The sequence below is a fragment of the Aulonocara stuartgranti genome (genome assembly GCF_965226115.1).
Source record: "Aulonocara stuartgranti genome assembly, chromosome: 16".
Classification (NCBI taxonomy): Eukaryota; Metazoa; Chordata; class Actinopteri; order Cichliformes; family Cichlidae; genus Aulonocara; species Aulonocara stuartgranti.
This window is the reverse complement of record NC_138952.1, coordinates 5527396-5551279: the sequence shown is the minus strand read 5'-3', so window position 1 is coordinate 5551279 and position 23884 is coordinate 5527396. Positions and strand designations below refer to the sequence as shown.

At 40.1% G+C, this 23884-nt stretch overlaps 2 protein-coding genes across 4 annotated transcripts in view; both read left to right on the top strand.

Annotated features, from left to right (window-relative positions):
• tfpia (tissue factor pathway inhibitor a) overlaps positions 1 to 20204 on the top strand; it is a 52291-nt gene extending 32087 nt beyond the window's left edge. The window contains exons 3-7 of one of the 3 annotated variants that reach the window (XM_082509390.1): positions 10852 to 11028; positions 13490 to 13543; positions 14450 to 14509; positions 17629 to 17796; positions 18193 to 20204. In XM_082509390.1, the coding sequence (XP_082365516.1) occupies positions 10852 to 11028; positions 13490 to 13543; positions 14450 to 14509; positions 17629 to 17796; positions 18193 to 18281 (548 nt within the window). In that variant the 3' untranslated portion in view covers positions 18282 to 20204. Of the gene's footprint in view, positions 1 to 10851; positions 11029 to 13489; positions 13544 to 14434; positions 14510 to 17628; positions 17797 to 18192 lie in introns of all 3 variants that reach the window. The other 2 variants (XM_082509389.1, XM_082509391.1) reach the window with 2 other exon arrangements.
• A 1710-nt stretch (positions 20205 to 21914) lies between these two features.
• The window catches only part of calcrla (calcitonin receptor-like a), a 29476-nt gene continuing 27506 nt past the window's right edge, over positions 21915 to 23884 (top strand). The window contains exon 1 of the mRNA XM_082509264.1: positions 21915 to 22108. The gene's annotated coding sequence lies outside the window, so the exon portion shown is untranslated. The remainder of the gene's footprint in view (positions 22109 to 23884) is intronic.

Here is a 23884-nt window from a genome sequence, read left to right as displayed (position 1 = left end):
TTTTTTTATCCTCTTTATATCCCTGCTGTCTGGAAATAATATTCCAGAGCCACACCTCTGAAATCTCTGGAGCACTTTAAAGCCTTACAGGCCTCGTGTACATAGTTAAGGTTTCTAAGCCCAAAAATAGTTTAATTCCCCAAACTGCCAAAGCTGTGTTCAACATCTAAAAGTGAAAGCAAACAGGAATCTGCTTACATCATGCAGTCACGCACCACAAACTGCCGGTAATAGGTTCGTCAGAGGCAATATAGTCATTTTAAATTGCATTTAGATTAGATAAAAACTATTACTGGGAAACGCATGCATCAACCATATATACAGCAATCAAGATTGTACAGAAGGAAGAGGGCAAGAAGGAATGGCTTTTATAATTCAATTCAATTCAATTTTATTTATATAGCGCCAAAACACAACATAAGTCGCCTCAAGGCAAGCAGTGTGCACATAGGCAGTGCTTGTTTATCTGTCTGAGTTGCTCGAATAATTTTAAGATGGGTACAGATTCACCTCCGTCTTGCCGTAAAAGATTTGGGATGACTTTTTCTGGCTCAATTAGAGTGAAATCAACAATCTAGCTAAAAATACTTTTTGTCCCACTGGGTTCTGACTAGGAGGGAAGATTTTCTCTATGGTAGCGTTCCCAGGTAAAATCAAAATGCAGATGTAAAATTGTGGATATTTATAACACTGCTGCGGCTATTTCTCTCTCACTCCTCCCTGAAACATTGTGTGAGATGCCTGCTGCATATAGAGAAGATTGCAGATACTTCTATAAATTCCCATTAGGCTGTTGATAGCATGCAATCAGTGTTGCCATAAAGCACACCTGCTATTGTGCGCCAACTGTCAGATTGCAAAACAGACAAGTCGAGATGAGTTGCTTTTTTTCAACTCCCTTTTTTCTTGATGAGATGGAAAATTTTATAATCTTCATTATTGCTAAACTTCGCTTAACCTCCACGCTGCAAGACGCAAGTTCAAACACGTTATGCGGTAGCTGTTTTTCTGTAGTGTGGCGTGACTGGGCTTAACGGATATACACACACACACGCACATACAAAAAAAGCTCAGAACTAAATCCTGAGTGTACTAAAAGTAAAGGTAGAAAGGCCAGTGTGTGTGTGTGTGTGTGTGTGTGTGTGTGTGTGTGTGTGTGTGTGTGTGTGTGAGAAACTATGAGTAAAGATGGACTAAATAAAAGGAGTGACAGGACCCCTTCATTGATCCATGCTGTATCCTCCCAAATCAATTGGTGACGGTGAAAGCACTGTGACACCTGCTAAGTGCAGCCTTGACAGCACAGCAATACATCCTGCCACTCATTGCACTGCACTTAGCTTTTGTTAAGTGGGACGAGGGTAATATATCATAAAACTGTCGCACTTGAAAAGCAATCAAAGCCGCGATAATTAGACCCGTTCACAATTGGAAGTTCAATTTATCCACAGTCAGGTTGTGCCGCAGCGCCTCACTCCAGAAGCACTTCAGGTGAAATCTGAAGTATGTGTTGTGAAAAACACTTGAAGTCGACAAAAGCAAATTTGGGAATGGGTGAGGAGCAGTTTTGTCTCGGTTCTGGAGCTGCGTGCAGAATGTATAGCATATAAATAATACACTTTTAATACTGAAGCATGTCTGATCAACGTGGAATATGTTTCTCTCACAGTAAGAAACCTTTACTTTTAGCATGTTATGGGATGCTTAATGCAGTCAAACAAGAGGATCATGAATGGATTTGCATCCTCCAACCATTGTTACATACAGGAAATGCCTCCATTTGATCCACACTATTGCGTGAGGCCACAGGATAACTGGTCTGTGTCTAAAGTCTCACACAAGTTTGAAACTTGCAGCCTTTTGGTTATAAAGAAAATATCACTGCACTAAATGCAGCTATAAATGTAACTTATCTGTATGATGGCATTTAAAGGGCACTTCCAGGACGGCCTTTATTGGTTTTTGGTTGAACAAATAAAAACATGTTAGAGCGCACTACAAGCAAGGGACAAGCGTGTAGTGGTGGCTTTTATCTAAATTGAATCGCACTTTCAGGAGTGTATCCTTTTTTCCAGCGCTGGGTGATGACTTTGGTTTAAACTCAAAGTCGAAACTACAATGAAAGGAAATAAGCCAACAAGTTCCTGTTTCATTTGTGTTGATTCACAGCAGGCTTTAAATGCTTACACACACAAATATAAAGGAATCTGGTGCGTGTATCATTCAAGAGCTTTAACTTGGTAACTATGTTAACTCAATACTTTTCACTTACGTATTTCTTTCACATACTGTATAGGTAAGATTGCTTTAAACAACTCAAGCCATTCATAACATAGTCAAAGGAGCTTGCAAAGAAAAGCGTCTGGACTTCTTTAAGTTGCTTGAAGACCTGAAAGACAAAACGCCAAAACACAAACTTAACAATGTGGTGTATGCTGTACAGTGCAGCGAGGAATGCCCAGACCTCTACATTGGAGAGACCAAACAGCCACTTCACAAGCGCATGGCACAACACAGAAGAGCCACCTCCACAGGACAAGACTCAGCAGTCCATCTGCATCTTAAGGATAAAGGACACTCTTTCGAGGATGCCAATGTTCACATTTTGGACAGAGAGGACAGATGGTTTGAAAGAGGAGTGAAAGAAGCCATCTATGTCCACTGTGAGCGACCATCTTTGAACAGAGGCGGGGGTTTACGACACAAACTCTCTGCCATCTATAATCCAGTTTTGAGATCCCTTCCCAGACGCCTTAACGCCCACTCACATCCTGGGCCATCTGACCTCAGGAATTCGCATGATAAGGTGGGGCCAGGTTTCACAATGAACACACCCGAAACTCTGGCTGATTGGGACCCACGCCCAGTTTTCCACCTTGGCTCAGACGATTAGAGGATCATCAGGGGGTCCTTTTGTCCCTCTGTGGGGGGTCACTCCCACTAGGTTTATATCTGGGACTCTCCACCATTTGACCTTAGAACTGAAGAAGCTTCTCGGATGAGAGGTGAAACGTCTTCAAGCAACTTAAAGAAGTCCAGACGCTTTTCTTTGCAAGCTCCTTTGACTACGATGACCTGGATGACTGAGAACCTTCACAGACATTCATAACATAATTAAGTTGCTTTCAGGTCCACATTAGTAAAACGAATATCACATTTGTGTTATTCAGTCTGATGGGTTTGTAAATTAATTTGAAATTAACCTAAATTAGCATCAAAATTTCATTAGCACTACCTGTTAGTGTGCTCTCCACTATCCAGTTGGCCTTTTACAGGATATGTTTGTTTGTATGATGGAACACATTAAATCCTTCACTCAGCAACTCTGTATGGTTTTGCCAACAGGAATACAAAGCTAGACTTTTTCACAATGAAACCTTGAAAATGTCATCACTAAATCTCAGGAATCAGATCTTTAAGATCCAATGTCTTCCTCTGTGTTTTGACTCATTCTGTGCAACAGGCCTGTCAAATCAGCAACTCTTTATTTCTCGCAAACACTGCACACGGCAAAAAGTCTGCACACTCTGATTTGATTTATGCCACCTGTCCCTTCTAAACTTCGTTACACCAGATGACAAAGACATAGACAGCTTGTTGAGAATCTTCTTGTAAAGGTCAGAAACCGATGTGAGGAACATTGTGGCTTACCCCAAAAAATCACCAGGTCCAAAACTCTTCTTTTAGTTTGCTTTGCCTTTTATAGCTAAGCCCGCAGAGGTCAGGGAGACAAACAAGGGTTTCTCTGTCACTGATGTGCTTATTTGTACTTACCCCTTACATTCAGCGTGTGAGCACAGCTTTTTATACACCAAAGTGAAAAAAGAGATAGCAGCAAACCTGTAACTACACAAACGGTATTATATTGCTGGAGGTCTTTGAAATGTCAAATTTGTTAAGGGTGTGGAAAAGGCCTGTGTACTAAACAACATCATTATACAAGGGTAAGCTGTTTTTACATTGTTTTGCAGTGACTATTTGGGGACTGAATTATGTTTTGGAGGTGGTTAAGTAAACCAGTAAATAATCTTACCCCCGAAATCCATCATTTTTGTTGATTTGTTTATTCCTCATACTCCAGCGGTGTTTATGTATGAAATCTCAAAATCATAGAAATGTATTGTTTTTATTAATGTTTTACAAATATGTTGTGACATTATTATGCTAGATGAAAATTAGCAAAGGCAATGTTGTAATTTCCAGATTTGCCCTCTCACTGCTGCTGGACACAGTGGTACAGAGGTGTGTTATTTGGGCTGTGACATAATGATCAGAATCAGAATCAGAATACTTTATTGATCCCTGGGGGAAATTATTTTTTGTTACAGTGCTCCATTTTAAACCAACATTAAGACAAGACAGACAATACGCTAACTAAGAATAGTACAATATATACATACATACATACATACATACATACATAAGTCACTCATAAATAAATAGTTGGAAAAGAAACATGTGTAGCTGTAGCAGCAAACAGTGTGTTAAGTGGATGCGTTGTACAGGGAGATGGCCACAGGCAGGAATGATTTCCTGTGTCGTTCAGTGGTGCTTTTCGGTAATCTCAGTCTCTCACTGAACGTGCTCCTGTGACTGACCAGCATGTCATGGAGTGGGTGGGAGGTGTTATCCAACATTGTCTTTATCTTGGACAGCATCCGCCTCTCCGACACCACCTTGAGGGAGTCCAGCTCCATCCCCACAACATTGCTGGCCTTACGGATCAGTTTATTAAGTCTGTTGGCATCTGCGACCCTCAGCCTGCTCCCCCAGCATGCAACAGCATAGAGGATCGCACTGGCCACCACAGACTCATAGAAAATCCTCAGCATTTTCTGGCAGATGTTGAAGGACCTCAGTCGCCTCAAAAAATAGACGACTCTGGCCCTTCCTGTAAAGTGCTGTGGTGTTTTTAGCCCAGTCCAGTTTATTGTCAATGTGTACTCCAAGGTATTTATAGTCCTCCACAATGTCAACACTGACCCCCTGGATTGAAACAGGGGTCAAGTGTTTCCTGGTCTTCCTGAAGTCCACGATCAGTTCCTTGGTCTTTGCCACGTTGAGCTGCAGATGATTCTGCTCACACCACGTGACAAAGGAGTCGACCACAGCCCGGTACTCTGTCTCATCATCCCTGCTGATGCATCCAACCACCGCAGAGTCATCAGAAAACTTCTGAAGATGGCAGGTCTCTGTGCAGTGGCTGAAGTCTGTGGTGTAGAGGGTGAAGAGGAAGGGGGAGAGGACAGTCCCCTGTGGTGCCCCTGTGTTGCTAATCACCTTGTCAGACACACACTGTGGGAGACGTACATATTGTGGTCTTCCTGTCAGGTAATCAACAATCCAGGACACCAGAGAAGCATCCACCTGCATCGCTGCTAACTTATCACCCAGGAGGGTCGGCCTGATGGTGTTGAAAGCACTGGAAAAGTCAAAAAACATGACCCTCACAGTGCTCGCCGGCTGGTCCAGATGGGTGTAGACACGATTGAGCAGGTAGATGATGGCGTCCTCAGTTCCGAGACGAGGCTGATAAGCGAACTGAAGGGGATCCAGATGTGGTCTTACTATGGGTCGCAGCTGGTCCAGGATGAGCCTTTCCAGGGTCTTCATGATGTGGGAGGTCAGTGCCACGGGCCTGTAATCCTGGGGGCCACTGGGACGAGGCGTCTTTGGTACAGGGACGAGGCATGATGTCTTCCACATCACCGGGACCCTCTGCAGACTCAGACTCAGCATAAACAGTTTATGAAAGACTCCACACAGCTGGGGGGCACAGGCCTTGAGGACAAGGGGACTCACTCCGTCTGGTCCAGCAGACTTGCCTGAGTGAAGTCTCCTCATTTGCATCTCAACCTGGTATTGAGTGAAGGTGATGGGTGGGGGAGGGGTGTCAGGAATCTCACAGGAGGCAACATGTGAAGAGAGAGGCTGGCACAGTGGTGTGGCTCTGGATTCCAGGCTGACTACAGGTGAGGTTGTGGGAGCATAAATGCAAAAGCACATCCAATTAGGTGGCCCAATAGATGTATGTAATATCAGTTTCATGTACTAGAGTTACATCAGCTGCCCTGATTCTGTACCTCTACAAGTAGTCTTTTGTTTTCCCTAATCTGAAGGGTTTCCAATGAACCAGTAACCACAACGATGAGCATGACTGTGATTAGTTCCCATCTAATTTGGGTTTCGTATGTTTCAATTAGAAGCTTCAATGTGGAGTTAAGGAAAATAAAACATATGCAGTAAGCAAAAATGCCAAACAATTTCTAGTTAGAGCTTCTTATTTAATTTCTTTATACCAGTGAATTAATATATTGAAGCAGCCCTACAGTTGGTGAGGGAAATTCCCCACTGAAATCCATCCATTTAGTCTTATGGGAAACTGTTATGAGCCTTTCCACTGTTCACTGAGTCGGTCGGCCTGAGTCACTGGCAGATGAATTGCTAATGAAAAGAAAATGTTTTCAATAATAATTAGTTGCATTCTTGCTTAACTAACAGGCATGTGCAATTTTAGAAAGTAATTCGGGCCTTCCAATTATTGAGTTTTTTGACATTCTTTTTTTCTGCTGAGATAAGACAGACACTCATATAATTTTCTTCTCCTCGCAGCTCAGCCTGCAAGTGCTGACCTTTATCAGTGCTTATAGGCTGGAAGCTGCATTTATTTATTACTTTTCAATCACAAAAATAGCATAATGACAATTTAATCAGAAGCATATCGCAATATATATTAAATGAAAAAGTTGCTGTTGAGATCTGTGTCTGTCATTATCAACTGGAATTCACAGGCTTCAATTATTTTTCCACCCTGAGTTTGTTTATTTTTCTTTATTTACTCTTCCATTACAGATCAGCTGTCTTTTCTTTCCACATGAGGCTTCACTGAGAATGTGTAAGCACAATAAAGACCTTTCAAAATACGGTGACGTGTACTGACAAAAAAAATATGAAGGAAGAAGCAGAAAGAAAGTAAATGAGCAAGCGAAGAGATAAAGAAGCGATGGGCTGATCTGAAAGGTAGTCTAAATATTCAGCTCGTCCCATCAAAAGAGTCATTGTACATTGTTCCAAAATCTCATCTGTCTCCTCGTTCTGCAGATAACATTTAGGCAAAATATGAAAACATACATGTTTTTCTTTTTTTCTCCACACGTAATCCAGCTCAGCCCTCAGAATCGTTCACGGCTATCTTAAATATTAAAGTGTGCTTTGCTGAATGATGGGATGCTCTGTATGATTCATACCCAGTATTTGAGAAAAAAAATAAAAATAAAAAGCTGACCGATAATTCTCAAAACACAAATCATCTCTGCCACCTTCACGGCTTTAATAGAGAATTGTGCATTTGAATTATTCATCGCCGCTTTGCTCTGGTGAGTACGCAAGCCTGGCCCTTTGGCACAACTCTTTGCCCAAGCTTTTAAGTCAAAGTCACCTCATGAAATGTATTTAGATGTTACAATGATAGCTTTTTAATCACAGTCAGCCTTCAGTGGAGAGTGATTATTCAAAGACTTAACAGATAAACCGAACAGACAGTGTGCGGCTTTAAGATATCACTTGGCAACCATATTAGTCCTCAGATGCTTGACCACAGTGACTTTAGACAGGTAGCAGCATTTATTTACGCACAGGTCAGAAGTCCCAGCAGAATTCTCATTTGGCTTCGAACAAGAGTGATTGATTTTGTGTTTTCTTGGCTTGTTAGCCAGTAAATCACACTCTCTGGGCGGCTAATTGTCGCAGTCTTGATGGAAACCAGTGATGGTTCAGTCTGTCCATTTAACTGTTGATGAGCTATTTCAAAGAGTGCTGAAGTTTTTAAGCTCAGACTGTGTGTTTTACTTTATCTGTGCAATTATGTTTCCACGCAGCTAAAATATCACTTGAAGTAAACATTTATAAGCATACAGCTGAATACTAATGGATCAGTAGTGTGCTGATGACATGGCGTGCTTCCACCGATATAACTGCTGATAACTTTATGGATTGGTCATCAGGGTGCTTGGTTAAGGTCAGGGAAAGACCAGAGGAGAAACAAACAATGCTCACGTTACTTGAGAAACAAAGTGTTATTTACTTTTGTTTAAAACCACAGTCCGTTCGTAACCTTAGCCAAAGTTGATTCTGTTCATCTGGACGTAGCGTGGGAAAAACGTTTCTCGTCTAAGAGACTTCTTCAGTCTCCAAAGTGTTTTCGTTGCCTAACCTGAACCATAGATTGGTATTGTGAGCTGAGTGACCACCATCCACTCAGACCACCTTGATGCAGTTCATCATTGCAACTTCATTATTAAAACAAACAAACATGTCTCTGCATACATGGATAAAATCTTGCCTGGTTATCTACTAGACTCACAGGAAGCAGGCAGGCTGATGGTTCCCAGATTGCACCAAACGTACTGGAAAAACAGTTTGATGTAAATTCTTAAAGATTGGATCGACTTGTTTTTGTAATTGAGGTTTACTAACTGAAATGAAAGTGCCACGATCAAATTTGTTTACAATCTTTTGCTGAAACATGTCATTTTTTTGTCCATTCTTTAGACAGTGCAGTTACATTTCTGCTTTTGGATAAGCTTTGCACAGGGTTTTTTTAAAGTTAATAACAATATAATATAGTTTGCTTTTCACATATTCTAACCTATTAAAATCCTTCTCCAGGTTGTCGTGTTGTTATTCAAGTAACACGAACACAAAATCTGATCTGAACATCCTAGTGTGTGACTAAAGTACCATTCAAACAGTGTCTTCACCGGTCCATGTAATGAACACATTTGACTGTTTTGTGCATAATTTACTCAGAAAATTAGTCTGGCATATTAAGTATGTTTTTGGAGACTGTGAGATCTCCACTAGAATGTAAAACAATAATTTGTGGGTTTGATGACAGCAGATGTTTGCACTTATCAATCCACTGATGTGAGGCTTAAGATGTTTACTTAATTTCTTTCACTGCCTTAACAATCTTTGGAATAAATATTCATTGAATAAAATGCACCACAAGTGTCATTTTAGATGTGAGGATAAAGATAATGATTACACTTTGATGATTATGCTTTTGCACCACGACAGGCATTTAGAGGATCCCATTACAATTTGATGTAATTGCAGAAGTATTTTGATAAGTGAATCACACACACACACTGTGTGTCATGAACTGAATGACTGAGGGGGCTTAGAGGCACATGTTCTACTCTGTGAAGAGCCACGCTGATCAGTATATTGACAGCTTGTCGAGTTGCACCTGTATTAGTTGACAATGCCTGTCTAATGCAAGCAGTGCATTTCATAGTATAGCCATGATTGGATTTCAGACTGAAATCAAGCTTTAGTCTGTTGCTTGTAATGATTTGAAGTTTTGTGACGGCTCATTCAGTTAATCAGCAGGGTTCCCACATCCTCCCATCTCTGCAGTGGTCCATACTGCAGATGTTGGGAATTTCAGATTAAAGACATGGTGACTGCTGAGTGCATGCATAAGCATCCTTAGCTGGATTACCGAGTAATAAGCTTTCAGTTAAAGGCATAAAGCATAAAACAAATCTGAGATACTGTGAGTAAAAAAAGACACACCGGAGCAGATTCAGAATTTAGATGAGCATCTAACTGTAGCTCAGAGGTGTAAGACCCTGGGCTCAGTACTCCGACACTCGAGGGTGATATTATACGCAACAAAAAGTGGAGAAGGGTAGAGCTGAAGTAAGAAGTAGAAAAGATATGATAGAAAAGAAAGCAGAGCCTTGGCAGGAGGAGGGAATGTGGGTCACCAGGGACAAGGGAACATAAGGAAGTTCTTGCTGGAAATGTTGACTCTTTGCCTTCTGTTGGATTGTATCTGAAACTTGACTGGAGAAGAAATGTCACTGTACCACTGGGGAGGCAAAAAGTGGGACAGACTGCCTGGTGATTGCAAAGTGCTTCATGGCATGCAGTCAATTTACTGCACCTTGTACCATGTACTGTTTTGAATAGGTTTATCTTCCCTCCCTGTGTCTTTGGTGTTGTGCCTGCTCCTTTTTTCTGTTTGGCAATTCTCATAAAGACATGTTTAATTGGATAGCACTGAACCTTTCTGCTCAAGGCATTGCTTCGTACGCATATAAGGAAAAAGCCATCACTGGCTTTATCGGATGGTATTGCATACTTTTGAAAATAATTTGCCACTCAGTTAAACTACATTCATAGCAAATGAAAACCCAACTGAAGCAGCAAAGTTAATTGTGTTTCTTTTTAGTTTCAGTTGGCTTTTTTTTTTTTTTTTTTTTTTTTTTTTTAAGGAAATCAATTTCAGAGTCATTGAAGCTTTATGTTCTGAATAAAAATGAAAGAAAGTGAAGTACCATTGATCCTACCAAACAAAGTGATGGTGGCTCTATATGTTGTGGAATACTGAACACAGTTTGGCTCTTCTTTGGGACTTTCTTTAATGAAGAATGAACGAATGAAGTTTCATTGTCATGCATTTTATATTTCAGATAGGAGTCAAATATGGAACAAAACTATGGACTTTCATGACTCAGAAAATGAACTGAAATGTCCAAAACCATTTTTAAGAGCTTGAAAAAAAAAGGTGTCTCACGTATTTAAACCCTAGTGGGGTTTGTCCGTCGAGAGGCGGTTGCTGACCTACTATTAATCATGTGTGCTGTCACATGATCCAAGGTGTGAAAAAAGGTGTATGTCGTTACACCAGAGGGTTTGGGTGAAACCTCTGTGACACCTTGCCTCACCCTATCATACGACATATTAAAGTCATATGCTATTATTATTACTATTTAGCAGCAAATTAATAATTACACGTTTCAAGAGAATTTATTGTAACTCTTCCCTCTTTTACTTTCTTAGATAAGAAGAACCCATGTCATTTACCCCAGGCTCCCGGTCCCTGTCGAGGGCTCGTGTCACGCTTCTTCTTTGACAGCTCGAGTCAGGAGTGCAAGCAGTTCTATTATGGAGGATGTTTTGGCAATGCCAACAATTTCAGGACCATGGCTGAGTGTCAGGCAAAGTGTCTAAATCCAGGTAGGGATGCACTTGCATTCACTAATGCAGTTCACTGACTGTTGTTTTGAAGCGTTCTCTGATTTCTTCCATAGTCATATCTGCTTTTGATGAAGTCCTACATGAGGACCCAAAGATCACAGCCTTTCATTACAGCTTAATGGTCTTTATCCTCTGTATACAGAGAGTTCTCTAATCTTTTCATAATGTTAGAATCTGTAAAATTGCATGTAAAGAAACATTATTTTTTCTCCCTCACAGAGTGGAGAATCCTTTATTTTCTTTGCTTACTTTATCAATCATTTTCTTTTGAAAGGTTCCGCTGGCATCAAATTGTATATCAGCACGTTATTTTAAGCATGTTATATGTTGTCTTTGTACTGATTTTGATTAAACACATGGTTTGAATAACTTGTAAATCATTTGGATTTTGTGTATATTTTACACACAATAGCTTTCTTTTATTGGAAACATGGCCAGTTGCTGTGCATCAACAGAAAACCCATTTCAGTGAGGTGACATAATCAAAATAATTCTACCTCTGAAAATTAACTTTGTGATGACTTTTAGCTGACCGTGAAATCACATTCCACCTTGATTTAGCATTTAAATGGTTTTAAAGTGACCAAAGCATACTCAATTATACCAGACTTTAGGCATAAGTCGTTTAAATATTGAAATTTTAGGAAAATAACGAGCAAGTCGCTCGGCTGTGACCAGTTCTGCCAAAAGACCATGTTGTAGAGAGAATCGATTTTAATTCCACACAGACGAATGTTTCGTTTCATTTATAGACAAAATGTTTGCAAAACAACACCTTTTCCCAGCTGATGCTAATGTAATTAAACGTGCTTTAATTATGATTGATCAGGGGGATATACACTGAACAAAAATATAAACGCAACACTTTTGTTTTTGCTCCCATTCCCATGGGATGGACGTAGAGACGTAAAATTCATTCCAGATACACAATATAGCCATCCCTCCCAAACAGTGGTCACAAATCAGTCCAAATGTGTGGTAGTGGGCACATCTGCTATATTGAGATAATCCATCCCACCTCACAGGTGTGCCACATCAGGATGCTGATCTGACATCATGAGTAGTGCACAGGTGTACCTCAGACTGCCCACAACAAAAGGCCACCCTGGAATGTGCAGTTTTTTGCACTATTGGGGGTCTGGGGACCCAGAACCGGTCAGTATCTGGTGTGACCACCATTTGCCTCATGCAGTGCAACACATGGTCGCATGGAGTCTATCAGATTGTCAATTGTTGCCTGTGGAATGTTGGTCCACTCCACTTCAATGGCTGTGCGAGGTTGTTGGATATTCGTGGGAACTGGTACACGCTGTCGTATACGCCGGTCAAGCACATCCCGAACATGCTCAATGGGTGACATGTCCGGTGAGTATGCTGGCCATGCAAGAACTGGGACATTCTCAGCTGCCATCTGCCCTGAACAATGTGAACCATGATTCATCCGTGAAGCGCACACCTCTCCAACGTGCCAGACGCCATCGAATGTGAGCATTTGCCCACACAAGTCTGTTACGGCGACGAGCTGGAGTCAGGTCAAGACCCCGATGAGGACGACGGGCATGCAGTTGAGCGTCCCTGAGACGGTTTCTGACAGTCTGTGCAGAAATTGTTTGGTTGTGCAAACCAATTGTTCCAGCAGCTGTCAGGGTGGCTGGTCTCAGACGATCTTGGAGGTGAACCTGCTGGATGTGGAGGTCCTGGGCTGGTGTGGTTACACGAGGTCTGCGGTTGTGAGGCCGGTTGGATGTGCTGCCATGTTCTCTGAAACGCCTGTGGAGACGGCTTATGGTTGAGAAATGAACATTCAATGCACGGGCGACAGATCTGGTTGACATTCCTGCTGTCAGCATGCCAATTGCACGCTCCCTCATTGCTTGTGGCATCTGTGGCATTTTGCTGTGAGACAAAACTGCACATTCCCGGGTGGCCTTTTGTTGTGGGCAGTCTGAGGTACACCTGTGCACTACTCATGATGTCAGATCAGCATCCTGATGTGGCACACCTGTGAGGTGGGATGGATTATCTCAATATAGCAGATGTGCCCACTACCACACATTTGGACTGATTTGTGACCACTGTTTGGGAGGGATGGTTATATTGTGTATCTGGAATGAATTTTAGGTCTCTACGTCCATCCCATGGGGAATGGGAGCAAAAACAAAAGTGTTGCGTTTATATTTTTGTTCAGTGTAATTAAATTTGTTCCAACTATAGTAGGTCTTGATGCTCAAACATCCAGGTAAAAAAAATCCCCAAAGGTTGATTCTGTTAATCTGGATGTAGCGTTTTCAGGAGGAGAAACATCATGTCCAGATGAACAGAATCAACTTTTCGAGATAAATACAGCAGGACTGATGTTCTGTGGATGGCAGTCGAGACACATGTTCTCAGATGTTGCTTTTCTCTTTTGTCCGTGTCAATATGGTGAACCCTACCACAGCACCAGAATCTCCTTCTCCAAGAAAAGACGATGTTCAGCCAATCATCGAGACTGGTAACGATGACTGTACACTCATCTGTTTAAAATTGCCTATTCTTAAATTTCTGTATGTTTTAACTTTTATCTTCTATTTTTATCATTGTGTATATTTCCAGTTTTTATCTGTTGTACAGTGTCCTTGGGTGCTTTGAAAGGCGCTATTTAAATAAAATGTATTATTATTATTATTATTATTACACTGCACTCTGCCTATCTTCTTCTTCTTTCACCTGTTCCCTTTTAGTGTCATCACATCAGGTCATCTTCCTCCATCTCACCCTATCCCTAGCATCCTCCTCTGCCACACCAGCCTTCTGCATGTCCTCCTTTACCACATCCTTGAATCCTCTTTGTGGTCTTCCTCTTCTCCTCCTGCCTGGCAACTTCAGTATATCCACTATCTCCCACCTGCGCATATATTCAAACCATCTCAACATTGCCTTTCTCTGTAATATTCTGTGTCTTAAGTAACTGATAAATATAATTATTACTGATGGCATCATTCCCCTTGCAACTGGGATTAAAAAAAAAAAAAAGAAAACAGTAAAAACCAGAATGAGATGGGCGATTGATGGAGGCATTCAGCCTATGTTGGCATGACTGGAAGCAGAAGGAAACAACATGTCCAAAAATCAGTAAATACTGCACAGATGGACAAATTGCTATTTAGTAATAAGTAGTTACATATGCATGTCATTAGTTAATTAAAGCTTTAGAGTACCAATTTTTTAATTTCATAAAGACGCAAGTAAGCTAATTCCAGTCTTTATGTAATCACTTTCCTGTCGCAATTCTCTGTTTTATGCACAGGTGCAAAATTTGCATTAATGATCACAACTGAGTCTGACAAAGGAAGCAAATTTATTCACTGACTGATTGATGGCTTCCCATATTGTTGCATTTCAGGGGAACAAATTGCAGGGGAACAAATTGCAAATGCACCGTTGGTGCAAGGGAATGACACAAATCCAGAGACAAACGGTAAGAAAATTCCACATTTTCAAGGAGAACTCAATGAGAAATCTTGGATGTAGCATTTAGAATTAAGGCTAATTTGATTTTATTCATGCAAATTGGTTGTTAGGTTACTATTCTTCATAACTCCATAAACACAGAGGCTACATTTCTGAGAACAGCCAGGATTTCACTCAATGTTAGTCTCATAAAGCCAAGTAACACGAGTCAAGAATGTGATATCAATAAAATCAGCCGGCTGTGTAGCTGATTGATGAAGTAAACTTGATCAGTGAGAAAACTGTGAAAAGCTCTGCGACTAAGATACAGTCAGACAATGAAGCACAAAGCTAGAAGCAGTACACGTAGTTTTCATTTATTACACAGAGTATTAGACATGTGGGATAGATTAATGGTCACAAGGCATGATTAAATCACTCATCTTGTCCTCAGTCATTGTTAAATTCTGAAATATGCTCAGACCTGAAAGTAAGCAATTCCAAGCCATTTATTAACTAGAGCAGTTTGTGCTGCCAAAAACTTTTTTGTTATAAAAAGAAGAAAAGAAATTGTCAAGGTGCAGTGATGCATAGATGGTAGACAGCTTGCAGAATTGCTTTTGTTGTGAAAAGCAAAGGGCAGAAACGGAGTGCATCAGTGTCCTCTTCCCACAACTCGTTTGTTACTTTCCCACTCACTAATTTTCGGTGTATTCGCAGTGTGGGAGCATAAATCACAGCTGTCCTGTTGCAAGGCTGTTTTGTACAGCTTGCAGGAAAGAACTGGGAGACCCTGGCTCGTCTCCCATCGCCCTCAACTCATTCAAAGAGTTATAATTCTAAGAATTCAATTTCACTGTTGTCAAAAATATTGAGTAGAAGAGATTCAGGATAAGTTAGCCTCTGTAGTTCCACCATGGAATCAATCTTTTTCTTTTTGAGGGTAATTCTTTGATTAAAAAAAACAAAACAAAAAACCCAAAGAACTCGTTGATGTAATAAAGTGTCTCTGAGAAGTAAAGTTGGTATGAATGTTGATTTCAATTCATTAATCAGGTCTTTAAAAGACAGATTTAGAAAATAGGTTTTGGTGATATTTGATGTCACAGTTCACTACTACGATGAACCGAGTTTGACTCTCAAAGTTACAAAAGCCAGAAATGAGCATGAGAGAACGTGGTGTGCATGTTGACGTCTGTCTGCCAAGCAGATGTTGCCATGTTGAAATCAAAGAAATCAAATCAAAGACTGACATCTTGTGGCTGCTCAGTGAAGCACACACTTTGGCTCTGTGGATCTCAGACTTTTTCAGGCATGAAACAGTTCTGGGCAGCTCCTCCGCCCAGAAAGTCATTAAAATCATCTCATCAATAACAATAATAAAAAAGGGAATATAAACTTGAAATTTAGCTAAATAAAATAAAACACAATAGCATCATGAAAACCCTTTATATATTTGCCAGGTTGCCTGCACCCAGTTATGTGCTGTGACTAGTTATAGTTTCTCTGTTTTTGTAACACGGGACATGACAAGTAACAGAAGACCACAGTTTTTCCAGCAAAGCATGTTTATAAAAAGCAGCTGTAGAACTCACTGAATTATCTAATTAATTATTTTTATCAAAGAGAATTTGCAATGCAAACAGTGGCATGACTGGCATGAAACAACACTTTGCGCACCTCACAGCTGTGTATGAGAACTCAAAAGTCGGTCTGATGGGAGCTTAAATGAGCTTTAATCTGCCAGCTCCAGAATACAAAGTCTGTGTGATGTGTGTTTGTGCCCATCTGGACATATTGTTGCAGATAACGGATTCATAGGCAGTGCGGGGGTGTCATTTGTGCTGTGTTTTGCACACTCCCAGGAGCATCTTTTGTGTCCTACATGTGAGAAAGGACAATATGAACAATGCCCTGACCTGGTTCTACCAACATGATCTATTTATGTGTGAGAACTTGTCATACTATATTATGTTTGGAAGTTTAACACAGTGGTGGAATAATTCTTATATATTAACTGTTTGCCTAAAAGACTGAGGCTTTGTGGTGATTTAGGGGTTTGAATTCCTAGCCAGTATATCTGAGTTTGGGTTTCAGACCCAGTGTCAGAAGTTCTTATTGTTAGGCTGATTTCTTTATCAAATGAGTCATTTTTGAGTATTAGCTCTGATTATTATTATTTATTGTATAGAATTATTGCTTTTTCGTGTGTTTAATTCTCTCGGTGTAAGCAATTCCAGGCCATTCTTATCCTCTATCTTGTCTTTCTGTTTATTCCTTTGTCCTGTAGTGTTCTCCTATATCCATGTCTCATCTCTGTGTTTAGGATAGGTCTTTGAGGTTTAAAGGTTATTATTATTATTATTATTAATATTGTACGCTGAGATCATTTTAATTTTTGTCTTACCTGACCCTGGATTCTCACCTGTGTTAACTGTGTCACCTATGCCTTGTTCCCCACCTGTGTGTGTATAAATAGTCCTGCCCCTGTGTATATATTGTCCTATCGTCTTTTGTCATTGTTTCCTGCAAGCCCTCCTGTGCTCTCTTGTGCTTCTGCGGTTTAATTTCAGATTTTGGGCTTTGTTCATTTGCGATGTAGTTTCACCCTGAACAAAATCACTTTTTGTTGTTGATCCTGGATTTCTCTGCAGTGTGACATTATTTTTGGTGACCTTAGCTGAGCCTAGCAAGTTAAATACTGAGATAAATGCTGAACTGTTAAGGTCACTGTTTGTCAGTGAAAATAAGTGTGCATCAGTAGTGAAAAAGAGTCATTGCTCATGGGTCTCCAGTCAGAATATGGAATATGGCCCTACTCTCACCCAGCAGAAAACTACAGAAAAAACAAAGAGGATGGCTTACACAGCAACTTCCACTCTCAGAATCTGTTACTCCAAGACTCAGCCTGAATATGCCGGTCAAAATCAGTTTCAGGTGGATGAAGCCTAATGCAACAGTACACAAACAGGAATCATTCATCTTCCTCACCTTCAGGCTTGTGGTATCTTCAGCTTATGTCTTAGCTCTCTAATAAAACTAACATAGATCTAATTTAATCAAAGAATTATGTAACATTTTAAGGATGAAATGAAATAAAGTTGGCTGTTTGCTGTTTCTTATGATTAACAGACTTCACTCTTTCAGAGCTGTGCTTCAGACCTGTGGACAAGGGGACATGTAGTGGTTCAGAGAGCAGATATGCATACATTCCAGAAAAAAAGCGATGCCAGTCATTTTCCTACAGCGGCTGTGGAGGGAATGAAAACAACTTCATAACCCGGAGACACTGCTTCCACAAATGCATCAGAAAGGGTAGGATTATTTTAAGAGATTCACTTTAATCCAATTCTGTTCAGTTTAGTTGATTTATATACTGCCAAATCACAACAGCAGTCACCTGAAGGCACTTATGTTGGTAATAAACCTACAATAATACAAAGAAAACCCCCAACAATCAAACATCCTCCTATGAGCAAGTACTTGGTGACAGTGGGAAGGAAAACCTCCCCTTTAACAGGAAGAAACCTCAAGCAGAACCAGGTTAAGACCCAGGATGACCCAAGGAAGACAGGACAATCTGGAACTGATCAGTTCCAAAGTTTGGCGTACCATGGCATGCTCATTCAGTTAATTTCTTTTTCATTTGTTGTCTTTAATTATTCCATTTTAAAAATCTAATATGAAGACATTTTGTGGTTTATGTTGCAGGTCATGGGAAGAGGATGATGATCCGAGTAAGGAGGAAAAACTTACACAACATTCTTAATTACTCAAGAAGAACACTCGACTCTGCGTGAGATTCTACTCTGCTGTCAGCTGTATTTATGCCAATATATGTTTTGTTTGGGCTTTTTTTTTTTTTTTTAGCTTTATGCATGTTTTTTTTTCTGCTCTGCAGCCAAGTCTGCCACAACCCCTTGACATCATTGGTCTGCCTCTGTGTTTATAGCAATATGATTTTCTTGACTTGTTGAAACATGTTTATTCATCTCAGGAATAATTTGAGCTTTGTCATTTAAAAACTCTGTTAATTTTATTTTTGGTCAGACACATGAAAGTAATGCTGTGCTGCACTGTGCAGTTTGGAGTCATTGTTTAGAATCTGCATCTAAATGATGTTCATTAACTGAGATCGTTAGAAGAAAAGACTGCGGGATCCCCCTGTGGTCTAGATACTGGTGGCGGTAGAGGAGAATAAGCAGATGATGATGACGCTGATAGAGAATTTGGATCAAGCTCAAGGACAACCCACACTGGTGGACATGGGGAGGAGCAGGAGTAGATTACAATATGTTGTAATGGAACTAGAGGAGAAGCTGGAGATGGAGAAGCAAGGATATCAACAAGAGGAATGTCACAGATTGGCTCTTTCTTACTGAAATGAAACACATTTTGAAATAAGGGGGGGGGGGGGTCACTTTTTGAAGGAAAAAGTGTGACAAATGAAGCTAAAAGTGACACCAAAGAGGGATGACGTCCTTTCGTCCTAGATGAAGGTGAAGAATAATGATTGGACCCTGAAAAGAAACAAATGAGGGCAGACATTTCAGAGGATTTATTTTTTGAAAAGAAAAAAGCTTCATAAAAACAAACAGAGTTAGCCACTGAGAAATATCATAAAGAGCCTTGTCCTGTTTGCTTGTCTGTGTGCGTCCCTTTGCCGCTCAGACTGCTGCTGCCATGACCTTTAATAAAGAGCTGCCATACATGAATGAAACATATACTGAACAGCTATAGCGTATACATGATGATCATGTCTTTGTCTTTTCAATAATAACTTGCTCAGAAAAGGGCAAGCATAGTATCAAAGAATAATATTTCTGCCTTTCATTACAAAACATTAAAATTTATGACCTTAGCAACAGCCTGAGTGACATACAGAGACAGATGAGCTTTGATATCGCAGCAGGATAGTCGTGTTTTCGATTTACATCAGAATTTATGGAAAAAAATATAACATCGTACAAGCAGACTTTGAAATAATTGCTACACCGTGCTGCTGAGGACGGTGCTCTCTGTTGGTGTCGTTGTACGTCAGGCAGCATCTCATATTCTTCTGTAGCACACTTGGCTTGGGATAACAGATCTTGTGTAAAAATGATTTTTTAATTACATAAATTTGATTTTTAATGAATTAAACTTGTTATTCGCATTGTTTCTATGGCTTATTGACAAAAAACATTTGTTTGGCTGATGTTTATGCTCTGGGCACTAATGCTTTGCACTGCAGTTATTATATGTATACATATTTTATGTCTTTCTATTTTTACGATCAGATATTATCGTTTCGATATAAACTTCTCACTATAGCCTTAATGGGAATACATCTAATGCATATTTACTGTGTATGTACAGCAGCTGATGCTATTCTACTGTGGTATTGGCATAGTTTCTCTTCAGTGTGAACGGCAGCATTAAAGTTGTGCACAATTCTTCGTCCAGAATTGAATTTTTTTTAAGCAACTCCACAATCAAGAAACCATCACAGCTGTAAATCATTGTGAACAGGATAATGACTGTATTGTTGTTTGTTGTTGATTTTTTTTATGACTTTAAATCAATGTTTTCAAGCTTTGGAATGTTGTTGGTAAGAAAAGCCAGAAGGGGGCAGTGTTGTGTAAAGAAAGACGTTTGTGAGCAGCAGACGAACAGTGCTGTTTACTGTACATGGCTGTAATGGATGGGACTGAAAGTTTATATAATACATTTCAACAATCCTATTGTGTTTCGTGTTTATTTACTCTCTTTCCATCTCTTTTAGTTTGAGTGACAAGTCCAGAGTTTTACACTGGAAAACAAAGAATAGCAAAATGGCCTTCAGAACTCTAAATAAGACAACAGAAATCGTTTAGAGTTGCAAGAATTGTCAACTGAACTATCAGCTTTATAACAACATAAAGCTGACAATTTACACCCTGCACAACAGTCCGTTATTGTTGTGCAGGGTGGGGGTGAATTTTTTTAAGCATCCTTCTAGGTTACCTCTGTTGTAGGCTAGTGCAGAATCCACAGCCTGCATATTTTCAGTGGAATCTGGGTAATTTTCAAGACTTGATCTCTGTTTTGTTATTGATTACTTTATTACGCTATTTTTATTCAAGTCTGTAGAAAATGCTTTCATAAAGCTGCACAAGACAATAATTTCAGAATGTCAAATCAATGCATCTCATGTGAAAGACATTCTCTATACTGACAAACCCACTGAGACGTATCACCTGATATAGTTCTAGTTTTATAGGATGGAACTTTCTCCTGTTTTGAGTGAAGAAACACTCTTGAACCCATACACAATCATCGTTTAATAGTTAGCTGGTAAGCTGCTGGAATATATCGCTCTCATCTACAATAGAAATATAAGAGTGGTGCAAGAACTTTGTAAGTCTTTTTCCTCTAAAATGAAAAGTGGATCCAAATCATGCTAGCTAAGTGAGTCCAACAGCATAACAGAGACACAACATCCCATCAGTGCAGGATCAAGGGTTCAGATATTTCCTTCAGTCTGTTACGCCTCTGTTTGTGTGCTTTACCAGCTGGCGGTAACCCTCGTTGTGGCTGAAATCACTCAATATCAACTGAATTCTGAGTGTGTAAATCCACTTTGACACCGTGTTCAAATCATAATCTCACAGAGCAATTCCTTATAGTTTACAGAAAATGCAGCCTCCTACAGAAACACATCTATAAGTAAATGCTAATGAGATTATGTTTTTACCTGTATTTCTAGCTTATAATACAATAAATCCTCATCATATGTCAGATCCCACAGTGGAATAATGTTTGTCTGTATCTTACTTTACTAGAAAGTGTCGATGTATATATGTGGCCTGTCAAGAAAACACATTCCCCTGGCAGTAGACTCATTTTATCGGTGCATATATGTTTATGGCTTTAGAAAGCATCCAGTACTTTCATAGCAGCAGTTTGGTTTGAAACTGCAGCTGGTTTGAAACAGAGAAGGTCAGAGAAGCAAAAGGGATTCAAAAGCTACAAAAAGTGCTTTTACCTGTGTGTGATCAGTAATGACCCATCCACCAAATAACGAAGAATCCATTTATAAGAAATGTATGAATGCGTGGTAGGCTAGATGCACAATTATAGATCACGGGTAGAAGTAAAATAAAATATAAGCCGATGTCTTAACCCAGCCATAAAGGAAGAAAATTAACAAAAATGGAGGCTTAGACGTATGCTTTAAATGTCCCCGTGTTTAAAATGATCCATTTCATTGTTTCTGCAGGCTTGGAACGAAAAGATCACTCAAAATGCACAAAACAGTTTCCCCGGTGAAGTGCCCGTGAGCAAAAACACTCTTTGATAACACAAACTGTGGATACACGCCTGCATTAGCGTGTAGGAGTGAAAGGGGCACATCATCCTGCACTGTGCCGAGCTCGCCACAGATCGCAGGTCCTCAGCTGGAGCCTACAGTGTGATGTAACAGGAAGTAGTGGGTTGCCTTCCAACGTCAACCTGACAGCCGTCTGAGCTGCGCTCATTGAGCGCCGGAGGTCCACCGTGTCCAGTTCTCTGCGCTGAAGCCGAGGAGGAAAAGACGCTTTGGGGGACTGCTCTGAGAGTTTATTGCGGTTCCTGCCTCTGCGCTCCGGGTGGATTTTACTCTGTGGTAGGACGTGCTACAGTGAAGTGTGAATTGCGGTCTACGCGCTGTGTCTCTTCCATGTTTTGTAGGCAATTTGAGCCGCAGTCACGTCGAATGCAATTAGCGCAGAGTTGACAGGGCATTCTGTTGCTTTATCCAGGGCATTTCAACTGTATGTGCACTGAGGGAGCCGGGGAACATGCACTTATAGAATGGCTGAGCCCACTCTGAACGATGAGCATCCGCTTGAGCCGCATTGTCCCTCTGTCAGGAGCTGAATGCAAGAAATGTCGAGGTGTAGGAAGAAAATAAAGAAACGGCTTTGTTTGTGCGCTTTGGACACCGTTAGACCAACAAAGCGCGTTGTGCGTGATTATTTGTATCAAATTTATATATTAGTTCCGTCTAATGAGACATTCGCACTCACCCCTGTCCCGTTTTCAGGTGGTTTTAGGATCTTTTCACACGCGCAGAAATGATAACACTGTTGGTAAATGAATTCAGAGGTTACATTTTAAGATGCATGCATGGTCAATTTAGATTTTACATGTAATCTATACACCTACTAATGACTGATACCTCATAGGAAGGGATGAGACGCAGTCAGGCGTTTGTTTAGATTTTTTACATTAATTAAACTGAATAAGAAAAAGAATCAGCTCCATTCAGCACCGAGGCTTTGATGTAAGCGACGGCCACTGGTTGCTAAATCATCTGCATGGTTACATAAGGGGCAGATTTGGACATGTTGGAAGTTTGTGGGCTGGACAGTGAAAGGGATCATGATGATGATGAATGATGGTTGTGATGATGGTGGTGTGTAGGAGGAGGATGTGATGACGATGGCCACAATTGGCGGACTATATTCTGCTGAGGAAAGATGCATTCGAGTCATTACAAGGGAGGTGACAGAGCAGAGGTAACTCCCAATCTGAAGCTGACTGGGTTTTTAACAGATGAGTTTCTAGATATGTTTGAACTCCGTGGGTTTTGCAATGTCGAGGTGGAGTATTCTCAGATGACTTCTTGTGTTTATTAAATGTTGTTTAGCCTAATTTAGCACTTTTGTTATGGTGATTGGGAAATATCAGCAGTTGAATTCATTCAAAAGGTTGAGCCAAAAGATTTTATGTGCCGCTTTTATTTGCTGCTCTGCTTTTAAACGTGCAATTTCAACTCATGCCTTAAGTATTTGAACTCTCCACGACCAATGAAAGAGGATGTTTGGAAAACTAAAAGAATTCTGTTAAATATTAAGTAAGTTGCTTTGGTCACTTCAGATCATTTAAAATGTGATAAGTTTAAGATGCAGAAAAATTCGTTTCAAAGCATATGTTTGGCCCAAAGTTAACTTCTTCTTCTTGGAATAAACACATTTTTAGATCTCATTTCAAGATGAACACTGATTAATATTTCATAAAAGGGCTAACATAAACAACAGAAACAGACATTTCTAATTAAAAATGACTAAAAAGTGCTTTAACTTTGGATTATTTTGTACAAAACCAGCAACTTTGAAGGAGCTTCTTTTACTAGTTGCATGTCAGAAATCACTTTAACGAAAGTATATTAACATTATTTAACAGTTTTCAAGAAAAATCAGAGAAATATTAAGCAGAAATATAGCAGCACTAGTTAATTTCTGCTTTGCTGTCTCTGTGATGATCTCACAGATGTTCAGATTTGTCACGCACACCTCAAAAACAAAAACAGCCCATTACTGCAGTGCTCCACCCTGAATGTCACACCTAGTTAAATGTTAAATGTTCAAGTTTACATTATATGCACATGTTTATTCTT